Here is a 22,180-nt window from a genome sequence, read left to right on the forward strand (position 1 = left end):
AGAGTCTTCAAACATTCCCCTTTCTGTGATGTTTAGGTCATTTTCATTTAATATATGGAGTAAATCTGTTAAATGTTCATTTGCTAATATACTGATATTAATCACTAAAAGTGCAGTTCCTTTTTTCTAAAAGTTTTGATAATAAGCTCTGGACAAATCACAAATGTACTCGCAGCAAATTCTCTATGATTAAAACGCTAAAACATGTGTCCTGTATCTGAGGTACATGTGTGAAGTTTGCAGTGAAAAGACCGCATCGAAATCGTCTCAGAATTCAAGGAGTTATGGTTGACTTAACATGCTGACACTTCAATGCCCCTCGACCGATCCAAGATGGCTCGTCAGCGCAGTAGCGGTCACGCGGGGTCTATCTAGAGCTATAGCTCTGGGTCTATCTATGTAAACAAAGAAATAGACCTGAAGTTAACAGCCAATCAGAAATCGTTCTTGTAAAACGTCAACAAGAAAGGACGCCCGCTAATTTTTGTTTGCTTCACAACGACGCAACGACGTGTGTAAGAAGAAATCCACCTAAAATTGAGATTTAACATCCTGTTTAGGTTATGAGCAGAGGTTGTGTTGTTAATCTTCTTGTTAGCACGACGTCTATTTCTGTTTTTGTAAAGGCAACGATGTTTTCCGTGGGTGATTCCCAAAGCAGCGTTCGAAAACTGGAGAGTCTCCTGAGAGTTATAAAATACCCCGGATGTGTGAACTACAGTGGGTAAGCTTTTCTAATGGAAGTCTCACCGGAGAAGTAATTATACTTTCCGTGTTACTAATGTATGATCAAAATGTTATTTAAAAAAACAACACCCCTCTGTCGCGGTAAGGCTGTGAACAAGACTCTAGTAAAGTTGGCAAGATGTTGGCAGATTCGACTTTTGTGGCTCAACACCTTCAGAATAAAGAGGTATTTAGAAACATACCCCTGTGATTTTGGCAAAGTAGTGAACAAGCTACAACGATGTTGAATAAAAAAATTAAAAACCCGTCCTCTGTCGGTGCTCTGCTCTTGCCAACGCAACAGAACGAGCTGTTCTGCAACACCAGAAACGGTTGATGATAAAATATGTAATAACCTCCACACACTGCAGTGTGACCAAACTCACAAAATATAACTGCACACATGCTGACCACACTACACTAGTTTAATCCAGGTACATATTTTTGTTTTTGTGTGAAATTTTAAATAATAGAATAGAATTCAACTTTATTGTCATTGCACATGCACAGGTACAGGGCAAGGAAATGCAGTTTGCATGATATAAGTTGTAAAAGATCCTCCATTTGAAACGGACACCAAATTCACACACCAAATCAAAGCTTGGATGCTGATCATCCTACACATTTTATGTATTTAGAAAAATTATTAAATCCTTAAGTTAGTTTTTATTTATTTATCTGATTTTTGGTGATGTTTTCAAACTTAGAAATTTCAATAACTTCTACTCTGTAAAATTTTTTCACACAAAAATGGCCCATGCTGATCACCGCTCACCAGCTCTCCATAAATACCCTTTAATTTTTTTGAGAAATAGTTCTCTGATTTTTGGTGATTTTTTATTTATTTATTTGAAATTTCAAAAGCTCATATGTAAACTCCGTTGACACCCAAATCACTCCTGCTCATTACCACTTACCTGCTTTTCATACTACACCTTAGCCTGGCAAGCCAGACTAAATAAATGTATTATTTAGTCTGGCCATGCTCCATTGACGGCTCTCGGTTGTGGGGCGGGCTCTACCGTTGTCTTTCAAATGATCTCCGCATTCCACTGGACAATGAATGTGACATACTCTTGTTTCACTCTGTTGCATCATCCCACCCACCAGGCATATAGAGTGCCCTGACTGGCCCACAAAGCGGATAAAGCTCTGTGATTTGTTCACTAAGCAGATAGAGCACTATGATTGGCCCACCATTATGGACCAATCACAGCTCTTTATGTGTTTGAAACCCCTCTAGAGAGCTGTGATTGGCTAGCCAGAGTCCTGGTAGGAGCTTCAGAGGTTCCAATGGAGCATGCCTAGACCATTCTTTGCAAAGCAAGAATTTGGTCTAGTTCACTAGGCTAACTACACCTTTCATTTTTTGGAAATAATACTTATATAATTTCTGGTAAATTTTAAAAACTTTGAATTATCAGTAGCTCCTACACTGTAAACTCTAGTGACACAAAAATGGCCCCTTCTGATCAGCACCTACCTGCTCTCCAGACTACGATGTACTTTTTGTACTCTTTATGCACTGAAGCTGGCACATTCTGAGTTTTTCCAGCAAGATGGTGCACCACCACATTATGGATGAACAGTTTCCTGGAAAATGGATTGGTCATCATAGGCCAGTTGAATGGTCCCCAAGGTCTCCCGATCCGACCCCTTGGACTTATCTTTGGGGCCGTCTGAAGCCAACTGTCTATGGCGTGAAGATCCGAGATGTGCAGCACCTGATACTACAGATACTGGAGTTTCTCCTGCGGTGTTGCTATCAGTGGCAGAAGAGGGTTGCATATACAATCCAACACAATGGGCAGCACATTGAACGCATTTTATAAGTGGTCAGAAACTTGTAAATAACCCATGAAAGAATAAATTTACGTTAAAACCAAGCACACCACTTGAAAAGTTTGGCCTCTCACTTAACGTCCTGCTCGTGCCACAAACGGGACGTTAATATCACCAACCATTCCCATTAAGGTGTTTCCATATAAATGACCCACCCTGTACAAAACATTGTACGACCCTCAGAAACATCAGAAGGCCACTTTGCAGAAACGGCGCTACTTGAGAACTTCTACTACACTGGAAGGTAGGCTCTGCACTAGTATTGGATGGGTTAACTTGATAAACTAAATTTAAACAAAATTCAACCAGATTTATTTTATAAATCCAGACATATCTTTCTGACTCGCTTAATTAAGCTCTTATAACATACTAGTTTGTGTGCCTGTGCACATGCACAAATTATATGAAAGGCATGAGCTGCCAGAGGACCTCAGGGCCGCAGAGAACGTTCATGTTTTTAAGTCAAGACTCAAGACCCATCTTTTTAGGTTAGCTTTTATCTAAACATTTTCTACAGTTTTATTTCTCGTTTTACATGATTATATTTTATTACTTGCTTTGCATGTTCTATATGATTATATTTTAGCACAGTTTTATTATTTAAATGATTATTTTACTGTCTATATCATTTTATTTATTACTTATTTTCTAATTTTTGTCATTTATATTAGCTCTTTTATTACATTTTTACTCATATTAATCCAGTATTTCCTCTGTAGGGGCCCTCTGCCCCGGGAGCGGTGGTCAACTGTAGCTTCCTGGGCGCTCTATAGGTGGGGGTCTATGCTCCCCCTCCACTGAGCGCCCTGACTTAGTGTGGAAGACCTGATGCTGCCGGGGCAGACGGCTCCTCTGACGGCGTTTCCTTGCGTTACCATACTTGGCTCATCTGGACTCAGCCAAATATAATTTTTACTTGTGTGTGTATGTGCGTGTGTGTGAGTCTGTGTGTGTGTGTGCGTGTGTGTGCTTGCATATGTTTGTTAATGTTTTTAACCTGTTATGGGAATCTGGGGTCATTTTGTAAAGCACTTTGAATCACACTTTGTTTGAAAAGCGCTTTAGAAATAAATTTGATTGATTGATTGATTGATTGATTGATGGCATTGTTAAAGGTGTGATTGGTTGCCAAAGTCTCTTCTCATCAGGGCTGTGCTAACAGAGCTGGGGCTGAAACGTGCAAGGACCACAACAGCGGCGGCACTTACATTTAGGAAGCTACTCGAGGTGGTGGTGTATAAAAATAGCATTTATTTGAGGAATTATATCATTTAATGGCCATCTGCTGATTAATGTAGTTATTGAACACAGTTCCAAAAAAATAGCTACAAAGCTTAACGACAGCTACGAATCTAACAATCAAACGATTTGGCCAGCAGCTGCACACTAAGCCATAGTGAAAATGAAAGGGCAACTGCGAGGAGATGAAGCTAGAAGATGGGGTCAACCCTACACACCACCAAAACCAAAAACGAGCGGCCAACCTCTGAGTCACGCCAGCACATGTAGGCGGTCTGAAGAAAAACGAATAAAAGCTGCCATCTCACTGAAGGACCATCTGAGGCCGTGCTGGGACAACTGAGCTGGACTTGAACAAACACAGATAGCGGGCTGTGCTCACCGAGGTTCTGCGTTTCTTCAGCACAGCAGCGACTTTTTTGGATGCAAACGTTGCATGAAACCGAACTGAAACCACCCATAATCCTGCTGCAGCACAGCAAATATGTTAAAAAGGTAATCCAAGGAAGAGGCCCCCTCAGATAATGCTCAACTGGTCGAAAAATACTTCCTGGGTAGCTTCTGGCAGACCGTTTCACGTCTGATGAGCTGTTTTGTAGATTAAACAAGTAACTGGTTAATTCTCAAAAAGGATGGTTCTTTATGCCGCTAAAATTATTCCACTGAAAAATCGGTCTTGAATTCCCATAGGATTTAGCGTAAGCTTGAAGCTTTTTGCAGGAACTTCATGAGCTGGAAGCTTTGGCTCAAACTGCTGAATACAGGAAGTGTTTCCTCCTTCAAGGGTTTGTTGTTTATATGTTTTGGACCAACCAGATTTGAGAAATTTTAATGTGCGTTTACAAAGAGCCCTCAGACCTCCCTTTTCTTAGGCACTTAAAAGAGCTTATTTCACGGTAGTGAAGTAGTAAACAGTTGCTCTTCACACTACACCTACAGTAGGATGCAAAATTTTGGGCAGCCTCGTTGGTCTTTATGATTTTCCTGTATAAATTTGTGGTTGTTACGAATAAAACTTTCAAGTAAAAATTTCATATAGGAGACACACACACACACACACACAGTGATATTTGACAAGTGAAACAAAGTTTAAAGGATTTACAGAAAGTGTGCAATAATTGTTTAAACAAAATTAGGCAGGTTCATAAATGTGGGCGCTGTTGTCATTTTATTGATTCCAAAACCTTTAGAACTAATTATTGGAACTCCAAATTAGTTTGGTAAACTCAGCGACCCTTGACCTCCTTACAGAGGTGAATCCAATTATGAGAGAGTATTTAAGGAGCCCAATTGTAAGTTTCCCTCCTCTTCGAATATGTTCTAAAACGTAGTTGAGGGGCGCATTTGTTCCACTCAGTATCAGCAGATTCTAGAGACCAATGTCCAGGAATCAGTGACAAAGCCGAAGCTGCGGCAGAGCTTAATCTTTCAACAAGACAACAACCAGAAACACTGCTTGAAGTACATTGTTCTGAAATGGCCTTCTCCGTTCCCAAACCTAAATATTATTGAAAATCTGTGGTTTGAGTTAAAAAGAGCTGTCCGTGCTCAGAAGCCGTCAAACCTGAATAAACTAGAGATGTTTTGTAAAGAAGAATGGTCCAAAAATGGTTTATGAATTTAATGAACACTGTCAGTAATTACTAAAATGGCAGTTAATGTTTTGTATAAAAAAGGAAAACGCTCTAGGGCAGGGGTGTCAAACTCGTTTTAGCTCAGGGGCCACATTGAGGGAAATCTAGTCCCAAGTGGGCCGGACCGGTAAATAAAAACAAAACTTCAGATTGTTTTCTTTGTTTTAATACAATCAATATAAAACAAGGCAGGAGCCTGAGGACAGTGTGGTACAAGTACAACACCTGAAGTGTACTTGAAAATTTGAAAAAAATAAAAAAATCAATAAATAAAAGAAACATTCCTTAGTGATTCAAAGAGCTTACAGATCACATGGCAAGATCAGTTTCATGCAGCACTTAAAGTATATTTGACTCATTTTACTTTACATCTTTTAGCTTTCACCGGAGCATCAACATCAGAAGTCACATCCTGAGTGGCGGCCAACTTCAGGATGTGATTCAAGTTCTTGTGTGAGCCTTGAGCGCAGCTTTGTTTTATTTATACTCATTACAGAGAAAACTTGCTCACAAAGATAAGTTTATTTTCACTCTACATTGTAAAGTATGAAAATAAAGTTTACACAACCATCTCGTGGGCCGAATTTAACTCGCTTGCGGGCCGGATCCGGCCCGCGGGCCGCATCTTTGACACCCCTGCTCTAGGGTCATAAAAATTAATACACCATGAATTAATTATTACTGTGTGCTCTCAGCAAATATTGTTACTGTTATATATCCTTACGTTGTTTGGTGCTATGATATCCTGATTATGTACTTTTTAGTGTACCTTTTTCTCTTCAGTTATAAAAGCTGATTCTTGTACCTCTTGACACTCGAGCATCAATGCTGATTGCTTTACAGCCAAATCGGGGGATGTGTACATCCAGTAATTACAAATGCACCAAAAATTAAAGACATTTTTTTTTACTAAAATGAAATTGTGTAGTGTGGAGATTGGGTAAGTGTTCACAAGCTGTGCTGATTTGGAGTCACTACGGTGTACAATAGAGGAACTATTGAAAATTCTAAGTAATGCACGTTCACACAAAAAATAAATCAGAAAATTAATTTAAGAGTACAATGGCGGAGCTGTTGAAAATCATAACCAATAAAAATTTACAAAAATTCAGAAATATGTTTTTTTCATTAAACTAAAGTGTCAGATAGAGAGTGGGTAACAAGTGATCAGCTGTGTGAATTTACAGTTTAAAATGGATGACGAGTTATGGTCCCTGCTCACGCTGGAGTTGCTGGAGGTTCCCCGCTCTAAACTGGGATCAAGGGGGGACAGGGCCTTCTCAGAAATGACCCCTACACTGTGGAACGAGCTCCCCTTGACAGTGAAGCAAGCGCCTTCTCTTTAGGATTTTAAAACACACCTTAAAACTCACTTTTATAGTGAGAATTGAGGATATATATATATATATATATATGCTTTTACTACCTTATTATTTACTTATATAGCTTCCCCAACATTGAAACTGGCTTTTATATTTTTATCATTTATCATCAGTATTGCAGTTTTTAATTGCTTTTATTTGTCTATTTTTCTTTTTACTGATTTTTATTCAATATGTTGTTTTTTTTACTGCTCTTGTTTTTATGTCCTGTTCAGCACCTCGGGCTCCGCTAAGGAGAAGGTGCTGTCACAACCTGCCCTGTCTCCCCTCTCTGTTCAGTCCTGTGTCTTTACTACCACCTGCCTCTCGTCTCCCAGTCATTTTAGATCCCAGCTCCTTGTGTATTTAAACCCTCCCAGTGTTCCTTGTCCATTTTGGTTTCATGTCCCGCGTGTTCCTTATTAAAAACCCTCTAAACGTTCCTGCCTTCCTTCTTCCCCGCATTTGGATCCTCATCTCCGCTTGACTCACCTGCGCACCCGTGACAGGTGCTTTATAAATTTAAATTAAATTTAAATTGAATTGAAATTTACAACATTTAAAATTTCACCTATATATATATATATATATATATATATATATATATATATATGTAAAACTAATAAACTAGTGGGTACAGTATGATCAGCATGTGTGCAGTGTTATGTTTTGTGAATTTGGTGAGGCTACAGTGGACATGGCTAGAATTAATTTTTTATTATGAACCATTTCTGGTGTTTCTATTTGCAGGCGGTCCCTGAGCACTTAGTTCCATCGCGTCAGGAACAGAGGAAAGCTTGTTTAAACAAAAAAGAGGTTGTAGCTTGTTGATTACTTTCAGGGTGTCTGCGGATCCTTAAAAAGCCTTAAATTAGCTTTTCCAAATTTAAGGCCTTAAAAATCCTTAAAAATGACAAATAATCCTTAAATAGTTTCCAAAGGTCTTAAATTACCAAAGACCCAATAAACAAGATTCTTTTATTTCTATAAAATTTTCGTGAATTTCTAGTTAGTTCAAGAGGGTTCTCGCTGCAGAACCACAAAGGCGGAGCTGCACCAGAAGGTGGAGCTGCACCAGAGTCAGCCCCGCCCATTAGTTCGGCATTTTTTGTGTATGTTGGCGTAAGCGGAACCGTACACATTCGGTTGGTTTGAAAGGGGGCTATTTTTAGATGAGCACGCTAGTGGGAGTTTGCACCATGGGGAAGTGCAACATTAATGGTAACTGGATGGCTAATCCAACGTTCACGACGTGGTTAGCTCCGGTTCCAGGCAATAGCTGGAAATTATAGCTTAAATTTAATGAAAAAAAATAGCTTAAATTTGGTCAAAGTGTCCTTAAAAAAGGTCTTAAAAAGTCTTAAATTCGGCTCCCTTAAACCTGCAGATACTTTGTCACAGTACCAGAGGTAACATTCTGATCGGAAGTCATTTAGCTGGAAAAGTCAAATCTGTGAATATCTTGCAAACTTTACTGAAGTGAGCCACTTTACCCTTGTCCGCCTTTCTGCACACGTACATTTGTATTCGGAATATAAATTATTTAATAACATTAAGACATTACTGTGTATTGAAGTTGTTTTCTAGATCTGCTAATGTCTTTTTTTCTTCATCAGGCTTGATAAAGGAGATCCTATAGCTTTTCTTCCAATATTGAGCTTCAGCCTCACCTCCTCCTCTCCACCTTTTGCTGAGAGTCTCGTTGCAGTTGGACTAGAACTGGCCGGCAAAACTGACCTGCGCTTTACTGACACTCTGTATAAGGTACTTCTCACATTTATGTTTAGTGCAATAAAATGAAATGTTTAATAAAGGGAAATCTGCCGAGTCATCACCTAAGGTTGCATGGGAAACTTACATTACACTTAGTCAATATTCATTCTTTCTTTCTTGGTGTATGGTAGACTTTTCGTTAGGGTGGTTGTGTTAAACAATGTGCTGTCCTTTACCAGACCATCTAACTAAGTGTTCGAGTTTTATGCTTCCAGGTGCTACGAGATGTCTTTCACTATAAGCCCATGCTCTCCAAACAGCAGTTCCTCCAGTCCGGTTTCTCTCAAAGGAAGATTTCCTTCACCTGTGACATCATTAACCTGGTCCTGCAGAGACACTGCCAACTGAAGAAGGTCTTTTCATTTATAACATGATCTAAACTTATCATACAAGTAAGGAGATGTGTATTGGTCAATACTAGTGTTGGGAACATCACTTTAAAATGCAATTAGTTATAGTTACTAATTACTTTGTCAATAAATAACTGAGTTATTTATTGAGTTATAAGATTGTAAAAGTAACGAATTACCAGGAAAAATAACTATTTCAGTATTTTTTTCATAACAATATGCAAAAAAAATGTCATTACATCTTAATAGAACTTAATTTACTATACGCTACTACAATACTAAAATACAAATGACTAGGACATAATAAAATGTATGTCCAATTGTTCAAAATAACACTGAATAATTGAAATAAATGGGCACCAAATGGTTTGTCACCAATTCATTCAAAAATTTGTAACATTTATGGAAAGGATTTCTAGGTGCAACCAAGGTGTTGAGGAGATCTGTTTTGGTGGCCTAAGGATTGAGTCTCTGCTTTTTGCAGATGATGTTGGCTTCATCAAAATGTGATCTCCAGCTCTCATTGGAACGGTTCACAGCAAAGTGTGAAGCAGCTCCTCTAAATCCGAGACTATGGCCTTGAGTCAAAAGAAGGTAGAATGCCTTCTCCGGGTCACGGATGAGGTCCTGCTCCAAGTGCAGGAGTTTCAGTATCTTGGGGTCTTGTTCAAGAGTGAGGGAAAGATGGAGCGCAAGATCAACAGGCGGATTGGTGCTGCGTCTGCAGTGATGCGGGCGTTGTGCCGATCTGTCGTGGTGAAGAGAGAGCTGAGCCGGAAGATAAAGCTTTGGATTAACTTGTCGATCTACCTTCCAAACCTCACCTATGGTCACGGGCTTTAGGTAGTGACCGAAAGAATGAGATCGCGGATATAAGCGTCCGAAATGAATTTCCACAGGGTGGCTGGACTTTCCCTTAGAGAGGGTGAGAAGCTCAGTGATCCGAGAGGGGCTCGGAGTAGACCCGCTGCTCTTCCATATTGAGAGGAGCCAGTTGACGTGACTCGGGCTTCTGATTAGAATGCCTCCTGGACGCCTCCCTGGTGAGGTTTTCCGGGCACGTCCAACCGGGAGGACACCTAAAGGTAGACCCAGGACACGCTGGAAGGACTATGTCTCCTGGCTGGCCACAGAACACCTTATTCTCCCAGAGGAGCTGGCCCAAGTGACTAGGGAGAGGGAAATCTGGGCCTCCCTGCTTAGGCTACTGCCCCCGCAACCTGACCCTGGATAAGTGGCTGAAGATGGATGGCTATGGATGGATTGAAAATGGGTGGCTATGTATGTATGGATGGATGGATGGATGGATGGAGGACGGACGGACGGACGGACGGACACTAAAACTATTCTAAAGTCATTGTTTGATATGAAACAAGACCCCATTCAACTAAAATGTACAATTGCAAATAGAAAACACCTGCAAAAAATTCCTGAGCCTTTAAATTGTTTCTTGAACTAATTCGATTTACTGAAGTAAATTGACCCGCATCGTTATGTATTTTATCCAGTTTCGTGTATATGGGGCAGCAGTAGCTCAGCAGGTTGAGCGGGTCGTCCAGTAATCGTAAGGTTGCTGGTTCGATCCCAGCACCAGACAGTGAATGCTGCTGTTGTGTCCTTGGGCAAGACACTTAACTCACCTTGCCCGCTGGTGGTGGTCGGAGGGACCAGTGGTGCCTGTCCTCGACAGCCTCGCCTCTGTAAGTGCGCCCCAGGGCAGCTGTGGCTACGATCAGTGTGTGAATGTGTGTGTGAATGGATGAATGATACACTGTAGTGTAAAGCGCTTTGGAGTCCTTACTCTGAGAGGCGCTATACAACTGCGGGTCATTTATCATTTATATTTGGGTGTTGGTTTTTTTTTTTTTTCTTTTGCATTTCAATTATTCATAATGTAGTAAAAGCAAAAATATATAAATAAAAATCCTTCAAAATGACAAATTTACCAATTTGTCCAATTTGCTTATTTCTAGTTCCTGAAACTGGTGCCCCCCCCCCCCCCCCCCCCCCAAGTACAACTTACAAGGCGTACTAGAGACCACTGCAAAATGTATCGATTGTAATCCACACCTTTAAAACATTTATTATCAATTGAATAAACCCTTGCAATGAAATTAATGCCATGCTCACCCATCTGGTGCATAAAATGAAACAAAACGACATCACAAGTATAATAAAATGGCACATTTACAGTTAGACAATCCCGAAGGAGTAATAACTAGAGTGTTGAACTATATCAACTTGTGTGTTATCAGGGTTTTTTTTTATGCATTTGACCATCTTTGTGATTTTATGTGTTGTAGGTTTCCAGGAAGGCATTTGTTGTGGATCATGAAGAAAACCGTGTCAGGATCTCAAATTCATCTCTGAAGGAAACATTGTCCTCTCATAATGTAGCATGTGTCTCTCACACTGAAGTAAATTCCTCATTTATTTCTGACAACGAGACCAAATGGCAGCCAAAAAGAGAGAAGTGCAAAGAAAGCCTCCTCTACGTGAGTATTCACTAAGTGTTTAACATAAGATCACCGTCGACCAGTTTAACTACAGAAAATACCTTAGAACAGATTTCATACAACATGATAAATTAACCAAACAAGGGAACCTGACGTAGAACCTGGTAATGATAGCACAAGGTGGCACCTGCCTGTTCCTGAGCCATCTGTTTTGTCTGTCAGGTATCAGAGGTGGAAGGAAGACTCTCTGCACCGGAAGCTCAACTGGAGTCTCGCTGGTCTCAGCTGCACAAGATGGGTTGTTTAGAGAAACGTCTGGAGAAACTTCACATGTATAAAGACACAGAGAAGGTTTGTAAAATACTTTTTGCTCTTTATCATACTGGTTAGTCGTCTCCACCCCACCCTCAAAAGTAAAATAAAATAAATAAAAGGGAGATCACATCATCAGCTTCTTCTTATCCCAGAGTTCCAGAAAAAGGAACAAGTTATTTCCAGAGATAGCTGGGAAAAACTGATGGGCAGTCCTTTTACTGGAAGCCAAATAAGAACTGTCCAATACACAGGCTGGACATGCTAGTGACATTATTTATCTGTGTATATAAACTAATTACTCAGGAGTGATAATAATAAAAATAGTAAGTACTACTACTACAAAGAATAGTATTAGGCCTAGTCCACACGTAGCCGGTTTTTTTTTAAAAACGAATATCCGCCCCTCCAAAAACTTGCATCCACACCACCTCGTTTAAAAAAAATCTGTCCACACGTACCCGGATAAATACGTTGTTAAGGACATGCCAGACCTGTAGGCGGCAGTACTTCCCCCGTTCTTAACCTCGTCCTTCGTCTGTGGTCTTCCGCAAGGAGCAGTAATTCCACTTGCAAAAACAAACAAGCAAAAAGCGCTTGGACAATTGATAAAGCGAGCGCAGCTCTGAGGGCATCCATGCTGTCGGCTAGTGTAAACACAGGTCGCACACGTGATGTCAGCATTTTTTTGTCGCGGAAAGCGACGTTGCGGACCTTAAAACTCCGGTTTTGTCCGTCCACACGCAGACACCCAAAACGGAGAAAATGCAGATCTTCACTTTGGCCGGAGTTTTCAAAAAGATCCGTTTTCGTGTGGATGACGGGCCAAAACATAGAAAAATATCTACATTTTGGCAGATCCCCGGCTACGTGTGGACAGGGCCTTAATAATGATGGCCTATCTTTTGCAGGATGATGTCTCTGTGGCATGTCGGTTACCTGCTTCATCCCATACTTTCAGTTCCATTTCTGGAGGGAAGCAACAGGTGAAACAGTCATTTAGCGGTATCGTATGTACAACCGATGATAAAGAGAGGAAGGTTCATTTTTAAACACCAAAACTAGGGGTGGCTATAGCCGAACAGGTAAAGCTTTTGTCCGTCGAGCCATAGGTCGGTGGTTCACATCCACCAAGTAGGGGCCGCATCATCCTTCCCGCCACACATTAGATTTCTCACGCCAAAAATAACAAAGCCCATATTGAATGGGCTACGAGTGATCAGTGCACTGCACTCTGCACCTAACAGCGTTGTTCAGAGCTCAACCTAAGCCCCGCCCTCTGTGTAGCTTTCAGTCTGGCCTGCAGCCGAAGCTGCGGAACACTCCTCCTTTTGAGAGTTTGTGCTAGGACAGGGGTCGGCAACCCGCGGCTCCGGAGCCGCATGCGGCTCTTCCATCCATCTGATGCGGCTCTCTGTGCTTATAAAATAATAATGGATATTTAAATAAAATGTATTTCATTTTACTGCATTAATTTTATATCTGTATGCCAATTCTAAATGTAAAGATTGTCTGCGTAAACCAGAACAGGTTCGGTCTTACTGTGAGACCGGGTTGACAGGTCACCTGCTTGTGCGTTATCAGATGTTTCTATAGGCGCTTTCTGAGCTGAAGAGGATATGAGATTCTGGATTTTTCCTCAGAAAGGCTCATGGAGCCACACTGGAGATAGGAACAAGCGCTATTCAGCCTAAGTTTCAAAAGTCCCTCTGAGAGACTGGAAAACACTCGCTTCAGTGGGAGGAACCTTCCTGCATGGTTCTGGTTCTGCGACGCGCTCCAAGCCCCTCTCCACATCTTCAGCTCGTTGTGCACCTCACGTACGCGCTGACAGCGAGCTGCGCTGAGCAGTGTCCAGCTCAGATGTTCAGATGGGAATCTCTTCCTGAGTGATTTAGCTACATCTGCGATGTACGTGACGCTAAGAATGGCAGTTCGTCTGCATGCGTCGGGGTAATTCTTTCTATTTTGTCCGTCAAAATAAACAGTCAACATGAACCCTGCCATTTAACTGTTTTGTTTTCTTGTAAAAATTGTTGCAAAGAGATAAAAGTAAACGATTAACACCAGAGCCAGGCGCACTGCGCCGTTACCTCCGTCACCGCAAATGAGGGAAAAACAAATAGATCGGATCCTTTTCTGACCTTCCCCACCTACAAAGTTTAATTACAACAATCCAACAAGCAGGATCCGAAATAAAATTTTTGACTCACCGGCCAAGTTGGCTGGTAGATGATGAAAATCTACCGGCCAAGCATATTTTTTACCAGCCAAAGTTCTAAATGACTTAGATCTACCTAAAGCATGTTACTCTATATTATGTTGATTCCAAACAGAGAGGAGTGACAAAATAATTAAAACATCAATTAATAAGAAAAACAACAGTTTTGTCATTTTACTATTTATTTATTTTTAAGAGATGTTTTTATGAACTCTTTAATTGAAATCTAGTCAGACTCTGTGTTTTCTCTGACATAGCCATTAGCGCCGAGACCGTGGGTGTCACCAGTGGAGACTCAGATTGAGCCCGGAACATGGATGTGCAGGCAATATGGCATTTGCTGTTTTCATGTTCTCGAATAGTCTCAAGCTTCATCGTCTTATTTCCTATGAGAAACGAGTTGTTACAGTTCTTCTCTCGAGCGTGCTGGCGGCAAATGGTGCAGCTCATTTGCGCAGATTCTGGTTCATAATGTAGCCATTGTCTCACGACTCCGCCATCTCCAGTTTGCCACTTTTCACAAAATCTTCTGGTTGCCACTGGTCCTGGTGGTTTTTCTTCCAGTTCGACGAGTTTTCTTTTGGAAGGCTGGCTGACTCCGGTTAAAAACCGCCACATTTCACCGCTAGTTTTAACACGAAGCTAACTGCTTACTTGATAAACTGATTGAATGGGATAGGAGGAAATGACGTTGGATGTGGCGCTCACGTTTCGCGTACGTTTGTGTACGTTGCATGCAGGCGGGAGGAGTATCACAGAAATCCATGGAAGACGACTGATAAACATAACTAATTTGGTGCAAACATTTACTCGCTATGTGGCAGATACAGCTAAAAAATTAACTTGCCAAATGGAGCAATTTCCTCGCATTTGGCGAGTGGCGAGTGTTAGTTTCGGACCCTGCCAACCAGACAGAACCTGAATTTGTATTCTGAACTGTTTGAACATGTTTTAAAAAGAAACCTGTGACAAAAGTGGCTCCTGCTCAGTAAAACCACTAACAAGGTGAAAAATACCAAAATATTTTAGGCAGAGACGGGCTACAACTTCTGGATCCATTTTATACAAATCGTTTTATCAATTATCTTCTGTAGAAAGAGAACTTTGGCGTGCTCGAGCGACTGGTATGGCTGCTGTCACCTGTTGTGATTGGTTAAAGCAACTCTCTGCTGTGGCTCCCAGTGTTTTCTTTACTGTGGGAAGCAGGTAATTTTGGCTCTTTGATGGGAAAAGGTTACCGACCCCCGGATTAGGTAGTTATTATTACCGTAAATCCTCTAACATTGGCCTGTATTCAATTAATGGCCGGGTATCATATTTTGGCCGGTGTCAGAGTCGGCGGAGGTGAATAATGGCCGTTTTTTTATTGTGGCCGGGTGGACTGTGGTAACAAGCAAGTACGGGGGGCGGTTGCGTCATCCGTCTCACTTTTGATTTGCCAGTGATAGACCGCGAGGGTAACTTTAACCATTCGGAGACGAAGAGGAGGCAAAAATTTGATATCAAGTTCAAAGAGAACGTGCTGATTATGTTGCAGAACACTCTGGGGAGCAGTAGCTGGGGTTGTATGAACTAGTCACTAGTCGACTTCACCGCTCTATAGTGACTTTTTATCCCTGTCATCGACTAGTCGCTGTCACGTGATAATGACCGGCAAGATGCAGTCCTCGGAAAAGACAGCAGCCTGCTGTCAGCAGATGACAAGCTCCTGCGCGTCGGGAGGCAACGCGCTGTGCCAGAGCGTCGGTACTGACACCCGCCGTAAAACGGACATTTAACCAAATTGTGACCTTTTCCCTCTTGCAATTTAACCTTCCCCTCACCCCCATCCTAACCTTAACCAGCTTGCGCATGCAAAGCTCTGATTGTTGACGCGCTCCAGACATCTGCGTCCTGAGCACGGCCACAGTAACCTTATCAAATCAGGTGTCGCCACCTCAAAAACTAATTTAACACGCGATTGTTCATGTCAACTCATTTCCTTTTATGTTTTCTGTCTTTTATTCTTTTATTTGTGCCTGATGCGTTTCGCTGCTGTGGATCGGGGTGCATCACCTGTTTTGTCCTCGGTGACGCACCTCACTGATGTGGCCGGCAAGCAGCGAGCACTCTGCTGTTTTTGCGGTCGGTAGATCTTTTATAACTGCAGTTCAAAGGTAACTCATGAGGTGAATATATATGAACCCAGGTAGCAGTTTTTCTTTAGGATTGAGAGGAGATGCAGGAAGATAATAAACAGGCAGGACAGAAAAATAGTCAAATAAAAACAAGTTAGTTTTTGTACCTGGTGGTTGCAACAAACAGACACCATTGAAGGTAATCAGAAGTGAGGAACAGAAAATGAAATAATTATTTTAATGTTTAGAGCAGCAGGAACTCCGAGAGGCTGCAGGCGCATCAGTGAGTTTGCGGCCGCTGCGCAGGGGGAGGGGGGAGAGGGCTGAAGCAGAAACTACCGTTGTTAAAAGAAATGTGTTTAACTTAGAAAATGTGGGCTCAATTTTAATTGTCAAAAACTCCAGTGAACCATTAGTTCATTTTGCTCAAATAGAAATTGAGGCCTGCCTCTAATTCTGGTCCTCCTTCCAATAAAGGCCTGGAGCTTGATGAGCTTGAGTCAAATACAGGCCCGGGCCTGTATTAGAGGATTTACGGTATTTGTGGTTATTTGTAGCAAGGTGGATGTAAAACAAAATATAAACAAAAACAGTTGGGAAAAGAGAGTGAGGTCGAGGGACCGCAGCGGCCGAAGCCTAGAAAATATTTTGTTCCTTCTTCCCCAGAAATCTCACTCAGAACTTTTAACTTGAGAGCGCTGTGCTAAATGTTTTCTTGTCTTTTCTTTCTCTGTTCCAGGATGACCTTAAGGAAAGGTTGGAAAGGATCAGCAACATGTGAGTTCGGACGTTAGCTGCTCCTGATCCATCTCATGATGCTTCCTCAAATATGTTTAGTTCTCCAAGTCCAAGTGAAACGGTTTGGACTTCACTAAGTACGGCAGTTAACCCAAAGGCGTCTGATTTAGTCAAAGCTTGCCATTCTGGTTTCCACTGCTGCCCTTCCTGCTACTGGGGATTGCATCTACATCTGTTGTTTTCTTTATTTAAGAATGATTTGGCTTATTGAGATTTTATAATCTAGTTTTTTTTTCATAAGACAAACATTTTAAAATCAATAAACATAGTAAAAAAAAGATAAACACATTTTTAAAAAGTCTTAGCCCAAAGGGAGTAGGAAGAAGCCACCCCCTTGCCGCACATTACAAATCTACTTTATATAAACCATGTAGTCATCTAGTGAAACTGAACATACTGTAAAACAACTTATTGAAATCTGGACCTAAAACAAATTGGGTTTGTAGCTTTTGAACAGAGATTGGAGGTAATTGCTGTTATATTAACCCACTTCAGCCTGTTCCGTGTTTGTGTGAAATTTTAGGCTGAAGAACTCCTCCGGTCAGCTGCAGAAACCAGTGCCTGCAAACAAATTCTGATGGACAATGAGCCTCACACAACACTACACTGTTGGTTGAAATATGTCACTTTTATATACTTTTTATTTTGCCTTGTAACTTTTGTTTTTTTAGAAATGTATCACCAACTCATGGAAGATTTTACTAATAAAATTTTAAATTGTACGTGTGCGTGTGTGTTTTTTGTGTGCGTGACATTGCCAACATTAATATCATGTTCTTGAATTGCTTCCATATTACCCCATGAGGTAGGAAAATTGTGTAAACTAGACACACTGCCCAGCCTTAAATAGCATGTTAATTATTTTTGTATTCCACAAAGAAATGCTGTATATAAGCCCGCCCGGACGTGGAGTCTATGTTTTTCCAAATAAGAAAAACAACGGCACTATCTTGTGCGTCTGGGCATGTTTTGTACAGCTGAAAAGACCAGTGTTGCCAACTCGGGAACTTTGTTCCTAATGATTTTCCGATCCCCCTCAATGACTTCTTTTCCAGCGACAAAGCTAGCGACAGTCATGAAGACCCTTTGCCACTTTCTAAAACTGAGACTTTTTTGTAAATATTTATTGGTATCACACTTACAACTTCTGTGTGGCATGGCACTTTTAGCTGACATACCTGGCACTGCAGTCTGCTTCTAGCACATTTCCTGCATGTTTTATATCCTGAACACATCTGACAAGTTTGATTTAGTGATGAATCCCTTCTGTAGATGCTAATGACGGCTGGGGAGATGTTTCACACAGAGAGGAGATAAGTTTTGCTTTTGGTTCTACAAAACGGACACTAGGGATGCTAAAAACACGCCCAAACTTCACAGTCTCCTTTTTAAATAATAAAAAGTTGATTTAATGTAAATTTGTAGATCGGTGTAATGACTAAAAAGGGCCAATTTAACCATCAAATTGACTCAGTAACCTTTCATGCACGCCAGAACTGCTAAGTCAAGGTTATGCCAGCTGGAGGATTCAGATGCACAAATCAACCTTTTGCTCACTTATTGTTCTTCAACGCAGACAGAAATAAACTCAAAGTCTCACCAGACGCAAAAGCCTTATGACTTATCTCAGACTGCTGGAACCCTCACTGAATAAAAAGTGAATTTTTTATTCTCATAAGTTAAATAATTTTATGGTTGAATGAACAAGATGTCTAAATCAAATGTTTGAACAATCTGTTCTTAAATCAGTGAAGTTGAAATGATTGTTGCTCTTACAATGATCCATTGCAGGTCTTATGATCAGTATGTGTTTGATTTAACAAGTTAATCATAATTTACACTCACACACATCTTCATAAGATACAAATTAAGGTTAAGGTTCACCTCACATAACATTTAAAGATTCTTTATTCACAGAATTAAGAAGCTTGTATCTGAGGAAAGGCGTGGCTTTCTGAGGAATGTTTGGTAAAGCCTTCCAGACTTGGCACATTCTGATTCGCCAGAATGGCCAGAAATCATAACAAATTAGTTTAATAAAACAAGAATTACTTCCCGAGGAATTCAGTTTCTAGCGGAGTTCTGAACCGGCCAATTCTGGACAAGCGTCGTTGAGACATCTCTTTTGACATACAGTCAAAACCCTGTTTGCACGCTGCAAGCTGACACAGCCAGATGGCTCCCTAAGAGCCACATCCACTTTGGATGCAGACAAGCATTCCAGCTACTGTTGTGACCTGGAGACATCTCAAGACTGGACGGGTCATATTGGAGTTTAATCTACAAAATCCCGGTGCTGTGAAGTCTACCTGACTTCTGAAAGTCCGGATCTGCTGGGGGTCTCCGCCAGGATTTGTAGACACGACAGATTGTGTCTAATGCTGTCTTAGTCATAATCAACTCTTTGGGGGAGGGGACGGTCCCACGGCCTCCTCCGTGAGAGCGGGGCAGGGGGGTCGCGCGCTCGTCCCGCAGCACTCCTGAGAGCGGGGTGGGGGTGGGGTGTTTGCACACGCACCGCTGTTGTTTCTCGCCAGTATCAGCTGATGGAGGGCTGTAGTTTCGCTACGCCGTTCATGTCAGCGGACACGGTAGGGTCGGGCAGGGGGGTGGGGCATGACGCTTAGCCTGGCGGGTGGGCAAGCAAAGCCTGGCGGGCCACCAAGCTTATAAAATGCTGGGGGAAACCAAGCCCCCACAATGCGGCTCAAAAATTGAAGCAATCCCGGAAGTACCAAAAATTGCAGTTCCACCCTCATCCGCTGGGGGCTGGTGTCAGAAGCGAGCAAATCCTCATTGACTCCCATGTTAAAAATACCAATTTCACAGCAGAAATAAACATGTTTACAGCCTGGTACCAAAACATGTTTTTGGTTTAAATGATCTAGTTTACACTCATGACAACTCTGAGGGGGGTGATTTTTTTTGTCACTCTTCTTTTTAAGTGTATTAAAAGCCTAAAATTCTGTATAATTAATGAATACTAGAAAAATTGCATTTGTTGCACAAATGCTGTTTGAATGCTGGACAGCTGAAACTGTAAGCTGAAGCTGCCGAACAGCTGAGCTGAAGCTGAAACAAAGCAGAACGGTCAAAATGAGCTGAATGTATTTAAAGATGTAGAAGCAAAAATCACCAACAAGCGTAATGTAGTTCAGAATATAGGCGAAGAATGGATCAAAATGCTAAACAGCAGACAATTGTAATCTTTGAACATTTATCAAAAACTCGAAATGTGAAATGTTAAACAGCTGGCCTTTGAATGAGAACAGTTTAACGGGTACATTTTTACAATTGGCTGGACTGTGAATTTAGAAATATTTGCTGATATGTGAAACTGATAGATGAACATATGTTCAGATTTGATATGGGATGGATGAAGAGTTGGATGAATGAAATAACGGATGGATTGCTGGATGGATGTTAGGTGGTTAATTGGATGGATGGATGGATGGATGGATGGATGGATGGATGGATAGATAGAAGCATGTATGGATTTATATGTAGATGGATGGATTCCTTTGGCCAAGCCGATCAATTTGATGTCTCACATGCGTGGGTGTGTAATTCCATCTAGCCAGAAGATGATTGACCTCTCTCAACCAATAAGGGAGCTGGGAGGGAGCGGGGCACTTTCCCACCTTCTGACGGTCAATGAAATTGAACTTATTTCTAGTTTTAAGTACAAACAATTCAAAAACAGGAGTCTGTTATGGCTCAATATTCTTCTTTTATATTCATTCCTATGAGACTTGGTTAAAGTGATTTGTAGTTCCATGTGTTGCCATGGTAACAGATGACAGAAGTCTGCATTAATAAAGCTATGTACAATAACACATGAGTCATTTAAACTTTGAATAACATTTCTATATTAAAGTATGTTGATACAGTTGTGTCTAAAATGTTGTTAAATATTGTTGCTAAGCACGTTGCCATGGAAATGCAGAGCACAATATCAAGTTAATACAAGACTCCTGGGACCAAGCAGGTTGAATTGATGTACCATCTGTGGGTGCACATTTCCTTTTAGGCAGAAGACGATTGAAAACTCTCAGCCAATGAGAGAGCAATGAAGGAGGAGGGGGCGGTTCCTGCCTTCTGACTAGTGTTAAAATGTCAGCTATGCTGCTAGTTGTAAGTGTATAGAGTTTTAAGTGTATAGAGCTGGTTGGTTGGTTGGTTGGTGTGTTGGTTGGTTGGATGGTTGGTTGGTTGGATGGATGGATGGATGGATGGATGGATGTTTGGTGTGTTGGTTGGTTGGTTGGATGGATGGATTCCTTAGGCCTAGCTGATCGATTTGATGTCTCACATGTGTGGGTGTGTAATTCCATTTAGCCAGAAGATGATTGACCTCTCTCAACCAATCAGGGGGCTGGGTGGGAGCGGGGCACTTTCCTACCTTCTGACGGTCAGTCAAATTGAACGTGTTTCTACACACAGAACAAACCACCCAATAACACAGTATGTGCAAGCGCTTCACCTTAAATTCTCTTTAATTCTCTTGTATGTTATTTTGTGTGTGCGTGTGGGTGGGTGGTGGCGGTGGTGGTGGTGGTGTGGGGGGGGGGGTCATTTTGCCTTGGCCCCCAAAATGTCTTGAAACGGCCCTGGGTGTGTGACTGAGTTTTGAAGGTGATCTGAATTGTATCAAACGTATAAATATTACATGTGTGTAGTGGACATAAATCTACCTACATTTTACTTTTCAACACTTTGTTTTGTTTTCTTGTTTTTATTGAACTATTTTCCTGTCCTGTGTCTCTCATCTTCCTGCATCATTTATGACCACATTTGACATACATATTTAAGTTTGGAGAACAAGCGTGAGATAATTGACTTACTGCTGGAAACTGGTGGCTTTTTGATTCCCGCTTCCTGTGAGCCTGCAGGCTGCTGTGAAGCTGTGAGCGAGGCAAAGCCGGCAGCCCCGCCCGTTGGAAACAGCGCGTGTGGACCGACCGTACCAACTTGAAGAATTGGGGGGTGGGGGGGGGGGGGGGGTGGAGGACTATAATTTCTCAACAATTAAAAACACATTGTTTTGTATTTGCAGACTAACTTTTACGTTGTGGTTTTAGAAGACAATACAGGTTTACTGATAGCATTTATACATGTACAATAACTTTTGTGGGGGGGGGGGGGGGGACAACTTTGTGTGAGGGGGGGACATTTACCTCCCGTCCCCCCTGGGATCTCCGCCTATGCTCCTGTTAAGAGAGAACCCTTGAAATCTGCCCTTCAGAAGTGGAATTGGACCTGTCAAACTTCTCATCACCATTCGAAAAGTACTGCACCGATTTGAAAAGTTCAAAAAGCGTGAGTGGCAGAAGACTTTGATGATCATCTGT

At 41.5% G+C, this 22,180-nt stretch overlaps 1 protein-coding gene across 4 annotated transcripts; it reads left to right on the forward strand.

Annotated features, from left to right (window-relative positions):
* The first annotated feature begins 414 nt into the window (after positions 1–414).
* cep44 (centrosomal protein 44) lies at positions 415–17,551 on the forward strand. 4 transcript variants are annotated; one of them, XM_015954359.3, is made up of 9 exons: positions 415–515; positions 627–724; positions 8,419–8,566; positions 8,791–8,928; positions 11,229–11,420; positions 11,604–11,732; positions 12,605–12,679; positions 16,771–16,808; positions 17,353–17,551. In XM_015954359.3, the coding sequence occupies exons 2-9, from the start codon at positions 633–635 to the stop codon at positions 17,405–17,407; spliced, it is 867 nt and encodes a 288-aa protein (XP_015809845.3). In that variant the 5' UTR covers positions 415–515; positions 627–632; the 3' UTR covers positions 17,408–17,551. The 4 variants fall into 4 exon arrangements, with proteins under 4 accessions (XP_015809845.3, XP_015809844.3, XP_015809846.3 ...); XM_054751738.2 differs by having other exon boundaries at positions 493–511; XM_015954358.3 differs by having other exon boundaries at positions 459–724.
* The last annotated feature ends 4,629 nt before the right edge of the window (positions 17,552–22,180 follow it).

The sequence above is a fragment of the Nothobranchius furzeri genome, chromosome 7 (genome assembly GCF_043380555.1).
Source record: "Nothobranchius furzeri strain GRZ-AD chromosome 7, NfurGRZ-RIMD1, whole genome shotgun sequence".
Taxonomy (NCBI): domain Eukaryota; kingdom Metazoa; phylum Chordata; class Actinopteri; order Cyprinodontiformes; family Nothobranchiidae; genus Nothobranchius; species Nothobranchius furzeri.

What these genes read in the sequence shown, in the direction of transcription:
- cep44 (XM_015954358.3), top strand. Translation starts at nt 564, where the DNA reads ATGAGCAGAGGTTGTGTTGTTAATCTTCTTGTTAGCACGACGTCTATT. An exon ending in TTACTGACACTCTGTATAAG is followed by an intron (nt 8,567 to 8,790) that starts GTACTTCTCACA and finishes TTATGCTTCCAG; the next exon opens with GTGCTACGAGATGTCTTTCA. An exon ending in GACACTGCCAACTGAAGAAG is followed by an intron (nt 8,929 to 11,228) that starts GTCTTTTCATTT and finishes TATGTGTTGTAG; the next exon opens with GTTTCCAGGAAGGCATTTGT.